Source organism: Dreissena polymorpha, chromosome 2 (assembly GCF_020536995.1).
Source record: "Dreissena polymorpha isolate Duluth1 chromosome 2, UMN_Dpol_1.0, whole genome shotgun sequence".
Classification (NCBI taxonomy): Eukaryota; Metazoa; Mollusca; class Bivalvia; order Myida; family Dreissenidae; genus Dreissena; species Dreissena polymorpha.
In genome coordinates this window covers 18,257,674-18,277,405 of record NC_068356.1, presented here as the reverse complement: position 1 = coordinate 18,277,405, position 19,732 = coordinate 18,257,674, and the positions used below count along the sequence as shown (strand labels likewise).

General features: G+C 36.5%; 1 protein-coding gene across 5 annotated transcripts in view; it reads right to left on the bottom strand.

The window, feature by feature from the left end:
• LOC127866058 (cGMP-dependent protein kinase 1-like) overlaps positions 1-19,732 on the bottom strand; it is a 131,207-nt gene that overhangs the window by 59,291 nt on the left and 52,184 nt on the right. Inside the window, exon 1 of one of the 5 annotated variants that reach the window (XM_052406390.1) lies at positions 1,816-2,528. The exons of the other annotated variants lie outside the window; for them this stretch is intronic. Coding sequence (XP_052262350.1) covers positions 1,816-2,156 — 341 coding nt within the window. The 5' untranslated portion in view covers positions 2,157-2,528. Of the gene's footprint in view, positions 1-1,815; positions 2,529-19,732 lie in introns of those variants that run through there. 5 annotated transcript variants of the gene reach the window in all.

Here is a 19,732-nt window from a genome sequence, read left to right as displayed (position 1 = left end):
CCAAAAGATTTCTAGTCTATCGCCTTAACCACTAGGCTACGGCACCTAATAGTAGGCTCTTCAACCTTCGAAGAAATCGCGGGAAATCATTAGAGGTGCGCTACCTTAAAACGTAGCGTATACTGTCCCAATGATGCCGACCGGGATAAATGTGTATACATGGAGGCACATGCACCGCAACACGCTTTTAGCCGAGTCATGCGAAAACCGAGTATAGCTCAAACCAGCGTGCGCACTCGTTCAGTCTTGTCAGGAGTCACCATGTCTTCTTTAACGTCACGCATGGTTTCTTGGTCTCCTGAGCGAATATGTATCACCTGACCAGGCTGCGAAAATACGCAGGTTTGTTTGGAGCAACTCTGGACGCAAATAACATAAGATTCCTTTTTGGCATGGCTCGGCTCTTTTGACATTAACGGTACAAGCTAATGCTGTTTCTCTGTATAAAAACTCTATAAATACTATATAATTATGCCGTACGCGTTATATCACAAGCGTTACACGAAGCAAGATGCGAAGGTGTAAATAGAGGATCACAGTGAAGTCCTGATCATTCAACTTAACATTTGATAGAATAATACCAGTGCGAAATATGTTTATTTATCACATTCAATCGGTATCTTTGTTTTTGTGCGAATTACCATTTTAATAACAATAATTGTTTACATAAATGATGTATGCATGTAGTATGTTGAATAAGAGTGTGTACAAATGCATGTAATAAATTGTTTGCAATTAAAAATCTAACTAGAGTCTTGGGTTTCAGCAAGTTAATCAGGCAATACAGAAAAACGGGACATATATGCGTCCAACTGATCATGTCAACTTTATTTAAACTATAATAGAAATTGAAGCAATATAAAACAAGAAACATGGCTACGCTTATCCAGGTTTTCAACGTTTTAGTTTTTAACTTCATATAAGCCAAATAAATTGAGCTGAAAACAGTTTTTCTCTTTAGAGAAAGCTGCAACCATGAGCAATCCTATACAAGGTCTTCATTTACGTCATTAATATACTTAAATATCATTAAATGTAATACCCCCGTCATATCTGAAGTAATTGAGTTATAAGCGTTTTTTTTCAACTTAAAGAAACAGCAACTTTGATATTGATCTGACACTCAACAAAAATGCAGAATATTATGCAAGCTTCACCAAAACAGAGTTTCATTGACAGTGGTCAATTGAACATGAAGTTACTGACTGGAAATCCTCGTTTTAAACCAGCCACTTACTAGCTCGCCTGCCATACCTCAAATCGTTTTTACCAGGATTTTCAACTTGGTTGGAAACCTGGGTCATTAAAATAGGTACATCTTAATCGTTATTCTTTGAAAAGTATTAAATTTCATCCCTTCCTACTTGTGATGCGAACGCAATATTTACGACCATAACAAATATCAAATAGATACGACTGGGGTTATCTTTGATATTTACGTGTGAAATTTACCTTTTAATATAGTAATAAAACATACCTGTACAACGAACATTATCTCTGCATTAACAATACAATTTAATACGACCTTGTAATTGTAATAAAAGTTTATTTGCGATTTCTTTGTTTAATCTGCTCAAACAATCTTATTTGCTTCATGGTTTATCAATTATTTTCTTGTGTTCTTGTACATGTACTTCAAGGATGTCAAACGTTGAAATACATAGCGTCGTCACTAAATGCATTCCAATTACCAACAAAATATTGTAAGAAGTAGCAAATGGTTTTGTCAATGTATATAGAGTTGTTATCGAGAAAATGCATTGACTGCATGTCTCAAATGAAATCCAATATTTAGCTCATCAAAATCAAACTTACGAGAATGGCTTTTTAAAGCGTTTCAATTTCCTGTAATCTGCTACGTCACGTGTCTGGCAGGACTCAGCAGATATAGCCTGACGCTTTTGACGTAACGTATCCAACGCGTGACTCTGGACGGCAGCGTTAATTGACACAATGACGGCCGATTTATATTTTTCCAACTGATTCTTAAGATTTATTATGAGCTGGTCTTTTTCATCTAATTCCTTCTCCAGTTCGTCTATAAGCTCGTCCCGTTGTTTGAGCTCTTCAAGTTTCTCTGCGAGAGCCAGCTGAAGCTCACGAAGTGTCGCCATTTGCATTCTATTGTTTGCGGTATCCAAAGTCAAAGTTCGCATAGCATCAAATCTTTAAACACTTTATTTATATAATACCATAGGTATTCATTTTAAAAAGTGATACACATTCACGCAAAATGAACGCACGAATTAATCCTGCTCACAAACAATACCACTGTGAATGTACCGTTGCACTTTGATAAACATTCACTTAACAATGTGCTGTCTTCTTTATACCAGATTTTACCAGTGTGCTTATATTTTGTTCAGTCATGACTAATGAACGGTTAAAACAAGAAACAAACAACGTGATTAACACACTGTTGTATCTGATATCTTAACATATAACTGTACGACAATAATATAATTCGTACTTGCAGAAAATCATACTTATAGTCTATTAAACAGAAGTACATAATCCATTCATTAGTTCACAATCTTGATTTACAAATTATATCAAAACCTGTAGTTCACATATATAGCATTTTCCGCAAAACTATAAACCTAAACACATATATACTTTCCAACTGTCAGCCCTAATTGCTAACGGTAAAACACCGAGCATTCCTGTCCAAAATGCAATTTTCGTACATGAAATTAAACCATAAAATTCCAGAGAGGCGGGGAGGGTGTTACTTGAAATGCAATCACCTTGTACATGATAAACCATTTAAATCCCGGACTTTGAGGGGTGTTCCGCTCTCTTGATGAACACATTTTCATATTTACTGATTGTCAGAGATACCCTGGATTTGAACGGAGAGATCTGCAGTTCCGTAAAGCCTGTTATATCGAACAATCTATAGTATCTAGTGTTTTTTTCTACATTTATGAACGAACAAATCATTTAAGCTAGAGTAACTTAAAGATGATACATTTATCAATTCAAAATGTAATTTTGCAAAATAACGTGAACATGTGTTTGAGTAAGAGTAGTTAGTTAATATGCATTTAATGTTGTGCCTCGACAAGCGAAAACAAAATTCATCGTAATCAAAGGTCGATATCAAAGAAACTTTCCTTATGCGTAGCCTCGGTTATAACTGTCTTAGTCATGGAGCAAAGCTATTATTAATAACTTAAATAAGCCTAATCCAACGTTTGAAATGGCTCCAAGTGTTGATAATGCCTGCGTGATGGGATGATTTTTGGCTAGAAAGAGCGATTATTTTAAATAATCGGTATTTAATATTGTAAAAACATTTGTTCACTTCTACCAACGCACCATCATCTGCCAGAGCGATACATACACATTGGAATTTATCTACATTTTGTGAAAATCGGGCTTAATGCGTGTGCGTAAAGTGTCGTGACTGATTGGCACTGAAGTATCAGTAACGATCCTTTGTCACTTATATGGACTTTTCCGTGAAGAGGAAGTCTCTTCTAAACGATAATCCTGTCTATGCGTAAAGTGTCGTCCCTGATTAGCCTGTGTTGATTGCACATGCTGATATTGGACGACTTTGTATACACCTCTATTAAGTCCGGTTTTCCCAGAACACGGCTCGGTTATTTCTTTGAACGCTTCCATGCAGACATAATCGCGCGTACTGACTAGCATATATATAACTTGGAAGGTTTTAACCAAAGCACACTGTTTGATAAATAACTTGACCATTTTTGCAAAAATGACCTTCTACATAGCATTTCTTATATACAAAATATTCAGCAGTAAGTGGTTAATAGTGCTGCCTCAATGCATATCTTTATTGTACGGTAAATCAGTTGAAACATATATTAACAAATATAAGTACCATCGTGAAAAAGATACTTCAATTTCAAAGCATCATATTAATGGTAGATGTCTGTAAATAACCACCCAATTGAGCTTTCTTGTGAAGCGAAACTAAATCTTTCGCCAGATCGTATAAACAAAAAAGTAAAAATGATAAATAACGGTCATTTTCACGATATTTTCCGGAATGTTGTGTTGTGCATGCGCTCTTGAAGTAACGGTTAAGTTCTAGACATAAACATCTTCTCTTTAACTGGAAACAACTTCAAACATTTTGTAAATTAATAGAAATAAGGATAACTAACACTCGTACGGAGTTTTTAAAAGATGCGCCGTCTCATCAGGGTCTGCGCTGTTTGCTTAAAGGAATTTATGTAAGAAATATTCTAAATGTAGAAATAATTATACTAGATATCCCTAAATTTTGGAAATACATTGAGCCAATTTAGAAGGATGGGAGAGTCAACTAGGCATAAATTAACATAGTAATACTCTCTGGTATAAGTTCTTTCCGGACAAATCTTTCACAGACTCTGTTGAGTTTGTAACGATCAACCAATAGACATTATATGAGTCGTGTTCTGAGAAAACTGGACTTAATACATGTGCGTAAAGTGTCATACCTGATTAGCCTGTGCAGTCCGCACAGGCTAATCATGGACGACACTTTCCGCCTAAACTTGATTTTCGGTAAGGAGGGACTTTGAAACTAAAAATACCATGAAAGTGGAAAGTGTCGTCCCTGATTAGCCTGTGCGGACTGCACAGGCTAATCTGGGACAACACTTTACCCACATGCATTAAGCCCAGTTTTCTCAGAACAAGACTAATATATTATGTCCCATTACTTTCGTTAATGTGCTTCATGTTTAGATTCTAAGTTAAGATTTTTGCAAGACGCTGTCAAGATTATTATCAAAAATTTTAATTGAGCCATATATTTGTTTAATATCACAATTTGAATACCCGTGAGTGTATCAGTAATGTATATCCGGTGTCTGCACGCCATGTGTATATCATCACACAATACTTGCGAACTACTTTGTGCATTTTGGTCTCGAAAGAGATATGAATAAAAATAAACGGTATTTAATATTGTATGCAACTTTGTTCACTTCTTTCAACGCACAACGTCGGCCAGAGCAAGACAATAATGTTACATTTATTTATATTATCTCGCGTACTGAGAATAATCAATAACAATTGGACGCTACTTATCAAAGCACATTGGTTTGTAATAACTTTTTTTTAATGTTTGGTAAAAATGCCTTTCAACATACATTAAGTATGTCATTTATACTAAAATATATCTTAGTAAAAATTAATAATGCTTCTTTAAAGCCTTTTTTAAATGTACGATAACTAATTCAAACAAACATTAACAAAATTAATATAAGTACCATAATGACAACGATACTTCAATTTCAAAGCATTTTGGAAACGGTATATATCTATTAAAAATCGTCCAATTTAGCTTTCTCATGACTTTAAACTTAATCTTTCTCCATATAGAATAAACAAAAAGTAAAATGATTAATAGCTGTGATTTTCACGATATCATTTCGGAGTATAAAACTTTGAACTCCTCTGAATCGTATGCGTGTACTTATTGTTATGTTTTACATTATTCATATTAACACTTTTTCTTTTACAAGAAAACATATTCATCAATAATGTAATGGAAATAATGACACATACGATGACACATACGAAACGGAGATCTTACAAAGCCCATATATAAAACTCCGGAAAGTTCTCTCTCAAGTTCTGATTAGTCCATGTGCAGAGTTAAAATATTTGAAAAGCACTGTCAATCTTTATTCAAAATGTCAATAATAAGACATTGTCATTAACTTTATTTAAATCTATTTATTTATTTGCTATGTTCACGATTAGAACATCCGTGCGTGTATCACTTATGCATATCCGTTGTCTGTCCGCCATTTGACGTATATATCAATACCCACAAACGTATGCAACGATATGTTTAAGGACACTTTGACACAGTTAACACGCACTTCTTTGATCACGGATGAAACAATCAACACGTACCATTCATGAGCCAGAGATTTACCGATTAACAATCCGAACCGGAACAAATTACTTACTGCGCACATCATCGAGCAATCAAGTATACCACTGATTGTGAGCGACGCCCACTTTCACGCGCTCAGAACACGAGAGTGCACGTGCGGAATGGAAGGCAAAGATGCATGTTAAGCGATGTTCGACCGGTCATTACTGGCGTTGTTATATGTAAACGACCATGTTCTTAAAGAAAACAAATACATAGATGTTCTGATAACCCGATAAACACACGCGATGAAACCTTCCAACAAAAAATAAAATAAACAGAGGGTAAGTGTCATTTCACGTCTTAAAGTAAATGTTGCCAATCGTATTTATTCAACGGTCGACGATGTAGGAAATGATGTTCGTTATAATTATGCTTTTCTAGTAATAGGTTTTCGCAAGTACATGTTAACACAAAACAAATTGGATGTAAACGAACGTAAACTATATTGTGGCCAATAAACCTATCACCGTTTGTTTATTTGGACGGCTCCCAAACTGTTTAGTATTTTGGAACTCATTTGATCCTATTTTTCGCACTGATTGTGTCAAACGATGATGTGAATGGGGAATAGGCGTATGGAATACAGCGCATGTACCCCTAAATATTTAGTGATTTTTGCAGCACACCTGCCGGCGGAGCTAATTATTTGTACGAATGTTACATTACTTTCTAACGTCAGAAATCAGCACTTCATCCTCAAAGCAATTAAATTGGAAATTCCAAGAACAGTTATCACTTCTGTTTGTGACTTGAAGTGTTTGTGTTCGTGCGAAGATCAGAAAGCGAGATCGCACAGAAAGAACAGTCAATGTGCTTTATTTTGAGATTCCTCTTACATTTCGCATCTCATTTCATCAAACCAATTTGTACAAAAAATCATTCCACGTAAACTAGATACAGAATCTCAAAGCTGTCAAGCGCTGATACGCATAGAATGTGTGAACGGGAGTTTCCACAGCATTTCAAAAGAAAAAAAACACGTCTTACTGAACCATGTTGATGATAATATCCGTTCGGAAGATAACGATGTCCTTTAGTTGCAGTAACCATTGAATGTTCAGAACACTTTTTTTCATTTACCAAAAGGTCCACAGAAAGCGTTTGATGATGTGGAAATCATGAGGCTTACTGAGTTACCTTGAACGATTTTCACAAAAACAGTAGCTGGTTAATTGACAATGTGTCATTGACGCTCTTCATTAGAATGAATCGATCTGACGGTGGAAATCATAAAAACTTCCTTTGGCATACCATTTAATGTAATAACATGATCGCTTAGACGACACTCATGGATGAGTTAAACATGTTTAGTGAAAATTTACTTAAACGACATTAAAGTCCGAAACGAAACCATTTTAGCAGGACAATGCTCGTGCTTGTAAGGCTGTCCAGAACCAGGGTTCGTGAACACAAACAGAGCATGGCCTCAAGTTCATGACTTCCATGGAATGTAGACCGGTGACGTCAGTACGGTTGTAATTGGCAGCTATACTACCCAAAGTAGATGATTGAAAAACCTCTAAGATAAGAACATATTGTATAATAGTTTAAAATAGATTAGTTAAATGCTTAGAAAACGTTTCAGAATTATCTTGCATGTATGTTTTTTGAAATATTGTTCTCAAAGTGATCTTCTCCAAATGTTGGAAACGTACAACTACAACTTTTTTTAAAATTTTGTATTCTAGTCTACACTGTTCGTCAACACTTGTATTGTATATATGTCCTCGTGGGCTTAAATGCCTTATTGGATTGAAATAAACTGTCTGTCTGTAATTCGTCGACACAGACACCATGTCAAAACAAGGGTTGTCTAGTCAGGTTTTGTATTAGGATGTTGCGTGGGATTTTATTTTCTAACATATCGCCGACCGTTTGAAGTTATTTTACAGACATGTAAATGCAAATGTGCATTGATAGCAAGTGTGGCTGACAATCCAAAAGGCGTACATGTAATGGGTCGATCAGGAAATTTCTGACAATCACAGCTGATGCGTATACCCCAAGTTTGGTTCGACCGAAAAGCAATCAACATGTCCACAATTGAGTAAAACGATTACGAACCAATGTAAATAGAAGTTTGAAATGCAATTTAAAAAATCGTTCAATGTATAATTATTTTCACGGTTATTATAAGTGTTTGAACATCTTACAGTAACGCAATTTTATGTTGTTGTTTTTCTTACATTATAACATAGCAATTAACATATAACAGTCATATAACTGTAACACTTGAATAACAGCTCCACCGGGGTATACTGGTGCATGTTAAATTCACTTTAAGGAACAACGGACGCATGCACACATGTATATATACTTTATGGCATAACGCATCACGTCCGGATAAACAAGTTTAAAAAAAGACGGTCAGTTAAAAATGGGAAATAATTAATATTTCGGTAATAAGTAAACTAATTTAAACAAAAATAGTGTAGAAGAAACTTGAAAAATTCTCTACATGTACATGTTAAACATATTTTCGTAAGTTATTGTTGACGGCCGAAAATGGACAACGAAGATTCAGCGTTCACGCAAGATAAACCGGAAGTTCTTTCAAAAATCAAAATATTTGACATTAACGAAGCTCGCCTGTTGAGAAAAAAACTAAAAATGGAAGAGAAAGAAAGGAAAATAAATAATTATGAACATGCGCCAGTGAAAATCAATTCCGGCGAGGGCGAACAAGAAGATGTTGAAGTGCGAGCTTACAGTTTGAACGAAAATGTAAATATGAAGAAGAAATTGAGATATACTGAAAAGGAACCGCTAGAGATTGTAGAAACAAACGGAGGAACAAAACTTGTACTAAACACAGGTACTTATGAACTGTTAAAATTTGCTAGCAAAAAGTATTTTTCAGACAATTCACTTAATTATAAGAACTTATGTAAATCAGCAATTGACAGAAAATCAAATGTAGTGGAGCTTAGTTATAAAGTCGCGGATGAGAATAACCACTTGTACACGTTTAACATGTGCCACACGACTTCATCATGCTTGGTAAATGGTAGAAACGTGGCTCACTTCTTTGACACAGACCTTCCAAACATTCTCCAAATAATGAAAACTGAAATTCAGTCAAATAATAAATCGATATGTGAATTAAATGAATACATGAAATAGCAAATACTGTCATACTTGGGGCGTAAACATCCCGAGCGCCCATCACCGAAAATGTATGTAACGTATGGAGTTGATAAACCTGACACGCTTCTAAACAGCAGTATTGAACAGGACTCCCGAACAGTAGAGAATGAAGCGGTCACGGATATCGAGATAGAGACAGAAGCTAACGATGAATTAACTGAAGTTACAAAGACTGATTTAGAAGCAAAAAGTGACACAAGTTTTGATATTGATTGCGCCACCCAAACAGACGCGGTAGAAAATGCCATTCTAAAGGAAATGAAGATCATGAATGAACTACTGATAGATACAAAATTCCGATTAAACAATTTTCAACAGGAGACTACATTGCAACTTTCACAATTAGCAGATGAAATCGCAAGTGTTAAAAATGCAATCTCTTTAGCTAACCAGCAATCAGCAGATAAAGTAGAAACAATTAGTCAGAGTACGGATAAACTCAGTAAAGGCTTGAAACAAGCCAACGACGCACTTCACAGGAAATTACAATCAGTTCATGATAATATAAAGAAGATAATCCCATCTACAGCGAATTTGGCGGAACGGTTGTTACAAAATGAACGCAGTGAAAGAGCTACAACGGAAACACTTCAATCAGAAAAAAAGTAATAATAGCGGAAGCGGACATGAAAGAGAAGAAAGAGAACAGTCTCAAACGGAACAAATACTCGAAGTAAATACTGATATTGTGGACACGGCAGATAGAGCAAATACAACTCTAATACTAGACGACTCAATTCTAAATGGTATTAACAGGCGTGGATTGAATAAAAAATACACACATTAAAACTTTACCAGAACGGAAAATTAAAGACATTCGTTTGACACTGGATTCATGGGACATTACAAAATACAAAAATGTGATTATATATATATTGGTGGGAATGACATGGCGGAAGGGGGCGACGCAAAAAAAGCATACCGTGAGATAAAGCAACTGCTACATGAATTTAATGGACATAACTGCACTGTATACTTGTGCACAGTTGCCCCAAGACGAGATGCAGATGTAGTTCCGCTGAATAACATAATTAAACAAATATGCGAAGAAACAGATGCTCAATCTATTGAAGTGTATACATCATTTATTTATGGAAATGGTAACATGGCTCAACATTTGTATGGCAGAGATGGGATACATCTGCACGCTAGAGGCTGCAGTACGCTAGTGGCTAACATAAACAAAGCCGTGAACATCATTAAACAGAAGACGTGCGTGCAACAAGATCGACAAGCTAATCGTAGCGTAACCCCTCACTCCACTCAATCCGGAAGTAATGGATACGTAAGTTATGCTCCTGACCGAGGCAGTCCGAGAAACGGCGATTCACGTAACTATCAGTTGCAAACCGGAAGTTATGGCTACAAAAAAACGCATCTGGACGAGGCTCAAGTAATGGCTATTCACGTGACGGAAGAAGCAGTTTTCAGACGCAAACCGGATACAGAAATCATGCACCAGGTCAAGTTATCGGAAACAGCATGGTAACTCATCAACGACGATTTGACTCTCTTCAGGGACGACGAATGCCACCAAAAGCATATTGCAATGTGTGCGACTTGAATAATCACGAAACAAATGACTGCTACCGGAAATGGCGTCGATCGGACAGTTACCATAGCAACTCGTGGTCCGAGTCTAGGAGATACGGACGATATCGCCGTCCGAGCAAGGCCCCAGCTGAACAACGGGCTGCAAAGGACATTCGCATCATGCCATCACACATTTCAAATCCTGAGAGCGGTACTGTTAATTATAATAAATTTGATGTTTTAAATAACTTATGTATAGAATGTTATAACTGTGTATGCAAATGTGATTGTGACACTAGAATTTTAAATATGATTGTATCAAATGAAGCTGTCTACTTAGTATCAAATATTAATGATAAAAATTCTCTATTTGAAAGTAGCACTACTATTGAAAAAAGATAATTGTATTTCTAATGAAAAGTGTAGTATTATTACAGAATCAACTTTGAATTTTAATTTCACTAATAGAGGATTACGTGTTGTTTGTTTAAACATTCATCACATATTACCAAAGATTGACGAAATCAAATATGTACTTTATAATTCGGATATTCACATATTTGGACTTATTGAAACATTTTTAAATGCTGAAATATTAGATAATGATATACAAATTCCAAATTATAATATTAATCGCCGTGACAGAAACACTCGAAAGGGTGGAGGCATATTAATTTATATTAAAGATAACATACCTTTCCAACATAGATTGGACTTAAACGTAAATTGTTTAGAATCCGTTTGGATTGAAATAATGTTTCCTCAAACAAAATCATTCTTTATAAACTTTGTATACAGACCACCGGATTCTACAATTGAATGGATATCGACATATAAATCTAATTTTAAAAACGCTAATAACTTAATGGATACAGAATTTTATATATTAGGAGATTTTAACATAAATTTTCTTTCTGACAAAGATGTGTTCAGTAATAATAAATGGTCTTTTGTGATGGCACATGGACTCCAACAAATGGTCAGGCAACCAAAACGAATAACAAAAACATCTAACACTATAATTGATCATTTGTATACTAATCGTCCGGATCGAATCATGGAAATGTTTGTATCGTCCTATAGTATAAGTGACCACTTTCCAGTATGTTTCACGCGAAAGACACGTTATAAACTATCTTAAAACACGCATTTAACAAAGGAATATAGGCAATTCAAAAATTTAAATGAATCAAACTTTCAAAATTATTTGTTAATGTCAAATGTAGAACATGTTGAAACAATAGCAGATCCAAATACTTCACTTAGTTATTTACTAAGTAAAATTAATGAAGCCCTAAACGTTCACGCACCATTAAATACAAAAAGAGTAAAATCTGATCGTCTACCCAGTTGGTTTACAGCGGAAATAAGACAAGAAATCAAAATTCGCGATTGGTTACAAAAGCATCATAAAATAGATGAATACAAGAAACAGCGAAATCGTGTAACATTCCTAATGAGAAAAAGTAATAGGCAGTTTTATAACCAATCGGTGAAGGAAAATGCATCAGTTCAGCATCTATGGAATACTCTTAATGCTTTAACAAAACCACAAACTTCACTAGCTCTTCCAACAAAAATAAGGATAAAGAATAAAGATATTGAAAATGTTGAAGATATTTTAGAAGAGTTTAACAATAATTTCATCAACATTTCCCATATAGTTTCGAAAAGAAAATATGACCCAAACATTTAACAAACTTTCAAAACATTTTTAGACATAAACATAGGAATTCATGTATTAGATATTCCTCAGATTACGATATTTGACGTTCGGAAAATAATAGACCCTCTCAAAATTTCCAAATCTGCCTGAATAGAAAATATTGGCGCTCAAATTCTCAAATATTGTGGGGATACCATTGTAGGTCCGATTACTTCTATTATTAATACTTGTAAAATTGCTGGAATTTTTCATACATAAAGGTGCAGATAAAAATAATCTTAACAATTAAAGACCAATTTCTATTCTCCCAACAATTTCGAAGATATTTGAGAGACACATTACAAATCAACTTAAATCATATCTTGAAAAGCATGAACTACTCCACAGTTACCAATCTGTTTTCCGCCAAAATAATTCCTGTCAAACATCCTTGATTCGCATTGTAGATTCTTGGTTACAGTATATTGATTCTGGTCGCATGTTTGGATCAATTTTCCTGGATCTCAGAAAAGCATTCGATTTAGTAGATCATGACATTTTACTTGAAAAACTCAGCATGTACCATTTTTCTGACAATGCTCTTTCTTTGATTAAATCTTATCTTTCTAAGAAATGACAGTGTATTAAAAAAAAGGTTCCAGAAAATCGTCGTTTTAATATATCAAAACCGGTGTACCACAAGGCTCTATACTTGGGCCAATTTTATGTCTTATTTACATCCTTCGTTAAAAACTCAACAATTGATCTTTACGCAGACGATTCAACATTACACGTATCGGATTATAACATTCATAATATACAATTACATTTGCAAAACGATTTGGACAGTATAACAACATGGTGTTCCTTTATTAACATGTCAATTCATCCAAACAAAACTAAATGTATGCTTTCATCAAAAGCTCGTAGTTCTACTGACGATCTTAGACTTAATATTCATGGCATTATCCTTGAACAAACCAAAGAATTTAATTTACTAAGAGTTACGATTGATGAGCATTGTCGGACCGTATTTGGTACAAAAACGAATATGGTACAAGTTTGTACCATATTCGGCCGAATATGGTACAACTGTCTAATTGTACCATATACGTATCTGCAGTTTTGGGGTAAAATGTTGTGATGATGATGACGACGATGAGAATATCATCATCATCATCGGCCAATAAACATCGCCATCATCATCATCACAAATATTTTGTTATCATCATCATCATTATCATCATCGTCGGCCGATAAACATCGCCGTCATCATCATCTAAAAACTTATCATCATCATTATAACCATCATCATCGTCCGATAAACATCGCTGTCATCATCATCCCAAAACGTTTGTTATCATCATCATCATCATCATTATCATCATCATCATCATCATCATCACCACAATCATCAAACCCCAATCATCATAACCACTGTCATCATCATCACCACCACCATCATCATCACAAATTTTTTACCATCATCATCATCACAAATGTTTTGTCATCATCATCATCACATATTCATTTTACATTTTGTATTTTATAATTTGTTTCATTCAAGAGATTCAACAAACTTGTACATTTTTCATTTATTGGTATACTGACAGGATTTTTCAAAGTAATATTGAAGAACATAGAACAGCATTTAAATTTTAATCCAACTGTAGCATTTTGACAAGACATAATATACATATATACATTCATTTTAGTAGCAGCCAAAATATCCCAAATGTGCTTCGTAAAAAGTTACCAGTAAATGAGCAAATGACAACAAATTTCCGGTAGAAGAACATAATCATCAATCACAAAAATAACATAACAGGTTTCCAAACACCGATATACATGTATATTTCACCTGTAATGTCTGTACATGACATCTATGATATCATACCAACCGATTCCACTAACACGCAAACGCAGCCATGCGTTTGCCCATTTTGGCCCCTTGATGATTTCTTTTATTGCCGAAATAAGACCGCTGTTTCTGCCCGCTCTTGTTAATAGGAAACGAACGCTAACAGGATTTCTGTTACTAGTATCTAGTCCAATATCCGGCCGAATGTAAATTCTAGGTGTTTGCAAACTCATTGACCTTATTAAATCTCTAAAGGGTTTGCCGACCTTCGCCAACACAAACTGGATTGACGGGTTTGATTGTATGCAGAACTTAAAAATTTCAACTTGAATGTGAAGTGGTAACATCAGAAATGGAAAAGTCGTTCGCTTCTGTGCCCTCCTATTGTTTATCATATCTTGAAGCTCTTTCAGGGCTGAACACACAGAGACGTCACCGTTGTCGCCAGAGTCACCGTTGTCGCCGGAGTCACCGTTGTCGCCAGACGCAGCGTTGTCGCCGGAGTCACCGTTGTCGCCGGAGTCACCGTTGTCGCTGGAGTCACCGTTGTCGCCGGAGTCACCGTTGTCGCAAGAGTCACCGTTGTCGCCAGACGCAGCGTTGTCGCCAGATGCAGTGTTGTCGCCAAACGCAGCGTTGTCGCCGGAGTCACCGTTGTCGCCAGACGCAGCGTTGTCGCCGGAGTCACCGTTGTCGCCGGAGTCACCGTTGTCGCTGGAGTCACCGTTGTCGCCGGAGTCACCGTTGTCGCAAGAGTCACCGTTGTCGCCAGACGCAGCGTTGTCGCCAGATGCAGTGTTGTCGCCAGACGCAGCGGTGTCGCCGGAGTCACCGTTGTCGCCAGAGTCACCGTTGTCGCCAGACGCAGCGTTGTCGCCTGACGCAGCGTTGTCGCCAGACGCAGCGCTGTCGCCAGAGTCACCGTTGTCATACGACTGTTCTAAGCGTGATATTATGTCCTTGTACACGCGTTGATTGATACGGATACTAACGTAATGCATGCCAAATCCTTCTGGGAAATACCCCAATGCAATTGTTCCAACATCACCATCGAACTTTCCATCTGCTGACACAATTGATGAGTGTTCTAGTCCTCGGGTAGAAACTACCAGGCACTGCAAATTATATTCTCTCATAAGTGCAATGAGCGTGAGGTTGTCGCCGTATGTCCCATTCTTAGACATATTCTTAACGTATTCATCAAATGTTTCATCATAGACAAAAGTTTCATAGAAATATCTGTTTTCTACAATGTGATGGACTGCTTCCTTACGTAAAGCATCTACGTCTTTGTATATACCAATTTTACCAAGTTGATGCGATATAGCAGCAAATTGACAATTTCCATCCGGATTTGGGTCCATGGCAATATTCACCCCATCCAACAACTGCAGATTTTCATGGTGTGTTAAAACATGATAGTACTTAGTTCTGTGATTTTGTTTCTCTGAGCGGTTCTGTTTTAATGAATGTTTTTTAATTTTTCGTTGTTTCTCTAACGCAACAGTTAGGCTAGTCATGTTTTCGACCCCAACCGATTTGCTTACGAATCCAAGTTCGGGTTTGTTCGGTACTTGAAATGACACGATATAAACACCATTTCGTTTTACTTTTTCTACCTTGCCTTCGATAACATATCTTTTGGTTGGCACCCTGGATTTTCGAAAGGGATAGCGAATTAATACTGTCTCTCCTACTTTGTACTTGCTTGGGGAAGTTGCGTTTTTCAACAGCGACCTGTAAGCCTTTTTATTTGCTCGCCGTATGGTTTTCTTTATTTCACGAGAACTATGACGTTCTTTGGTAAAAACATGACTTCTTCCGTAGTAGGCTTCAAAGGGCGTGAGACCCCCAAGAACTCGTTTGAAACTTGTGTTTATGGCATAGGCTAAATCTTGAAGCCCTTCGACCCAGTTAAATCCACGTTTACTTTTTGTTGCAAATAGAATCTTGGCCTTTATAACACTGTTTGACCTTTCACACTTGCCCTGTGATTGAGGATGATACGGCCTACTATTGATCATTTTGATGTTGTACTTGTTCAACAAAAGTTTCATACTAGGGCCTTTAAATTCCAGTCCGTTGTCACATTGGATGATGTCAGGGGCAAGGTTAACCATCAACACGTCCTCTAATGCCTTTGCAACTTCACGCGAACTCTTCGTTTTCAGGGGTTTTGGCATAACGTACCTAGAATAAACGTCCACGACTTGTAGAATATAACTGTATGTGGACCCCTTGTAGCTAACACTTTGATTTTTCATGTTAATTATGTCAATCTGCCATCTTTTGCCTGGTTCCTCTTCTGTAATTGTCTTTGGCTTTGGCTTGTTTGTAAATCTCGGATACTTCTCATGGTAATACTTGCTATTGTACAGTATTTCAAGGATAGCTTGTTCCGAGAACCCCGTGTAATTTACTTTCAGTTTGTTGTAAATAACCCTTGCTCCACATCCTTTGTTTTCCATGAACATCTTCTCAACAAATCTAGGAAGATCTTCTTTCACAAGGACTTGCTTTCCGCCACACAATAAAGAACCCCGGTCACCAAGCTCGAAGTCCTTACGTTTTCTAATCATGGCCAAACAATTATTCTCTTCAGGTGTCCGTTTCTTCACAGGGACATCGAACGATCCGTTTAAACATCTGACAATAATGTCGTACTTCGACCTGGGCAAGCACCCTAATTGCTTCCTTTTTCTCCTAATTGCTTCCTTCATCTGAAATAATATAATAAGTTATTATACATTTATACTTCATTAGTTAATAGAGCTTGTATTGAACACCGCGTGTCGAAAACGAATGTCTCACGACATGAGCTGAGCTAAAATCACTCGTCTGATAGCTCCGCTAAAATTTACAATCCGAACTTCCGGGCAATATGCGCAATGAAAGTAGCAAGTACTTCATGTAAAGTTTCATTGAAATCCAACCGAATTCAAATTCAGGGGAAAAATAGCGGGCAAACTTATGGCGGTCAACGGACAAACGGTCTGTAGAAACCAATGCTACGTGGATGGAAGGGATATAAAGAAGGGGCCCTGGGGGCCTAGGTCGCTCACCAGAAGTCACGACTAGGCAGGGTTCGAAGGTCAAAGACCTATAAACTCCATAAAATTTAAAATGTTCAAATCTACAGATTACAGGAGCTCGATCTGATTTTGGTGGAAAATACACTTTCGAAAAAATGACTGTAGCTTAAATATTTTAGCAGTTTAGGAGTTACGCACCCGGAAGGAATGCCACGGACAATTGGATAGACGGACGGACAACTGCAAATGCACTCTGAGGGGGGGGGGGGGGGCATAAAACATAAAAATCAATGCATGTTAAAACATCAATGCATATTAAGACAACTGAAAATTAAAATTATGTACAGTACTTACTGTCAAGAATTCTTTTGAAGTTTGAAGAAAGTTTGGATTTCAATTCTTTCTAGTCGAAAATCACAACTTTTCTTGCCGACCGCCAAGTCAAATATGGTTACTGACTTCTGAGTAAGACTCGTGTGCAAAATTCCCGCCTTTTTAAAGCGGCACGTTATCAAAGAAAAAATCGGAAACTTCAAAGCTTTGTCGGCTTCTCAGCAATATGACGTCGGAACGACAAATCAACTTTACAAAGTAATGTTTAGGAATACAGTCACACCTGTCTAAAGCAGCCAGTCAAACATCCTTATTTTTGGAGAGATATATTCATTTAAAAGAGCTCAAAATCTCTTAAATCGGATTTTGGTGAAAATACACTTTCGAAAAAAAAAGTTTTAAAAATTTGAAAATTGCTATTAATGATCTCCACGAAAGTATCTGGCCCGCCCGGGAATCGAACCCAGGCCGCCTGCGTGCCAATCTGACGCGCAACCGACTGAGCTAGCCGGCGACAACTGAAAATTAAAATTATGTACAGTACTTACTGTCAAGAATTCTTTTGAAGTTTGAAGAAAGTTTGGATTTCAATTCTTTCTAGTCGAAAATCACAACTTTTCTTGCCGACCGCCAAGTCAAATATGGTTACTGACTTCTGAGTAAGACTCGTGTGCAAAATTCCCGCCTTTTTAAAGCGGCACGTTATCAAAGAAAAAATCGGAAACTTCAAAGCTTTGTCGGCTTCTCAGCAATATGACGTCGGAACGACAAATCAACTTTACAAAGTAATGTTTAGGAATACAGTCACACCTGTCTAAAGCAGCCAGTCAAACATCCTTATTTTTGGAGAGAGATATTCATTTAAAAGAGCTCAAAATCTCTTAAATCGGATTTTGGTGAAAATACACTTTCGAAAAAAAAAGTTTTAAAAATTTGAAAATTGCTATTAATGATCTCCACGAAAGTATCTGGCCCGCCCGGGAATCGAACCCAGGCCGCCTGCGTGCCAATCTGACGCGCAACCGACTGAGCTAGCCGGCGAACAGGTTAATACAATGTATTTGAGTTTGAAAAAAAGTTTACACATCGGCAGACTATTTCATTTATTAAGAAATACATAATTTATGTACCATATACGTAGGCCATTTTCATTTTTATGAGTTTTTTTGGTATGTACCAAATACGTTTTGGCGAGCATAGAAAAACTTATTCCAACCGAATATGGTACAATGTTTGTACCATATTCGGTCGAAAATTGTACCATCTTCGGTCCGAGTATGGTACATTTGTACCATATTCGGCCGAATATGGTACAAATGTACCATATTCGTTTTTGTACCAAATACGGTCCGACAGAGCATCTTACATGGCAATCTCACATAAACAGTGTAAGTCGTAAACTTAACTTTAAACTGACCTTATTACAACGAATAAACTATTTTATTAACTATGAACCAAAAAAACTGTTTTACAACTCATATATTTTAACGACTATGGATTATATGTGCGCATTATGGTGTTCAGCAACACAGTCACACTTACGTAAAATACATTCGATACAAAAACGAGCTGCTAAAATAATACTGAATAAACCATATTCAACTCCTTCAGCTCCCTTATTCAAAGAACTCGGTTGGTTGACATTCAATAACAGATGTACTTTCCTAATTGAATCTATTGTTCATAAGTTTGTTATAGGTGCAATGCCCTCTTATTTCAATAATGTTATTCATATCTCAAATAACGATGTGTACGCTCTTAGATCCATCACACACACTGATATATCATCTATTCCGTTTAAAACAAATTATGGAAAACGAGCGTTTTCGTTTCGGTCACGAACCATATGGAATTCAATTCCAATAAGCATCCGACAATTGTCTTCGAATACTACATTCAACAAGATGTGTTTGTGAAACACAATGTCCCCCTATATATGACCTTGACCTTGTGAAGGATGACCCTGACCTTGTGAAGGATGACCTTGACCTTTCACGACTCAAAATGTGCTGCTCCATGAGATACACATGCATGCCAAATATCAAGTTGCTATCTTCAATATTGCAAAAGTATTTATAAAATAAGCGATTTGGGCCACATATATTTGACCTCTGACCTTGAAGGATGACCTTGACCTTGACCTTTCACCACTCAAAATGTGCAGCTCCATAAGATACACATGCATGCCAAATATCAAGTTGCTATCTTCAATATTGCAAAAGTATTCATAAAATGAGCGATTTATGCCACATATATTTGACCTCTGACCT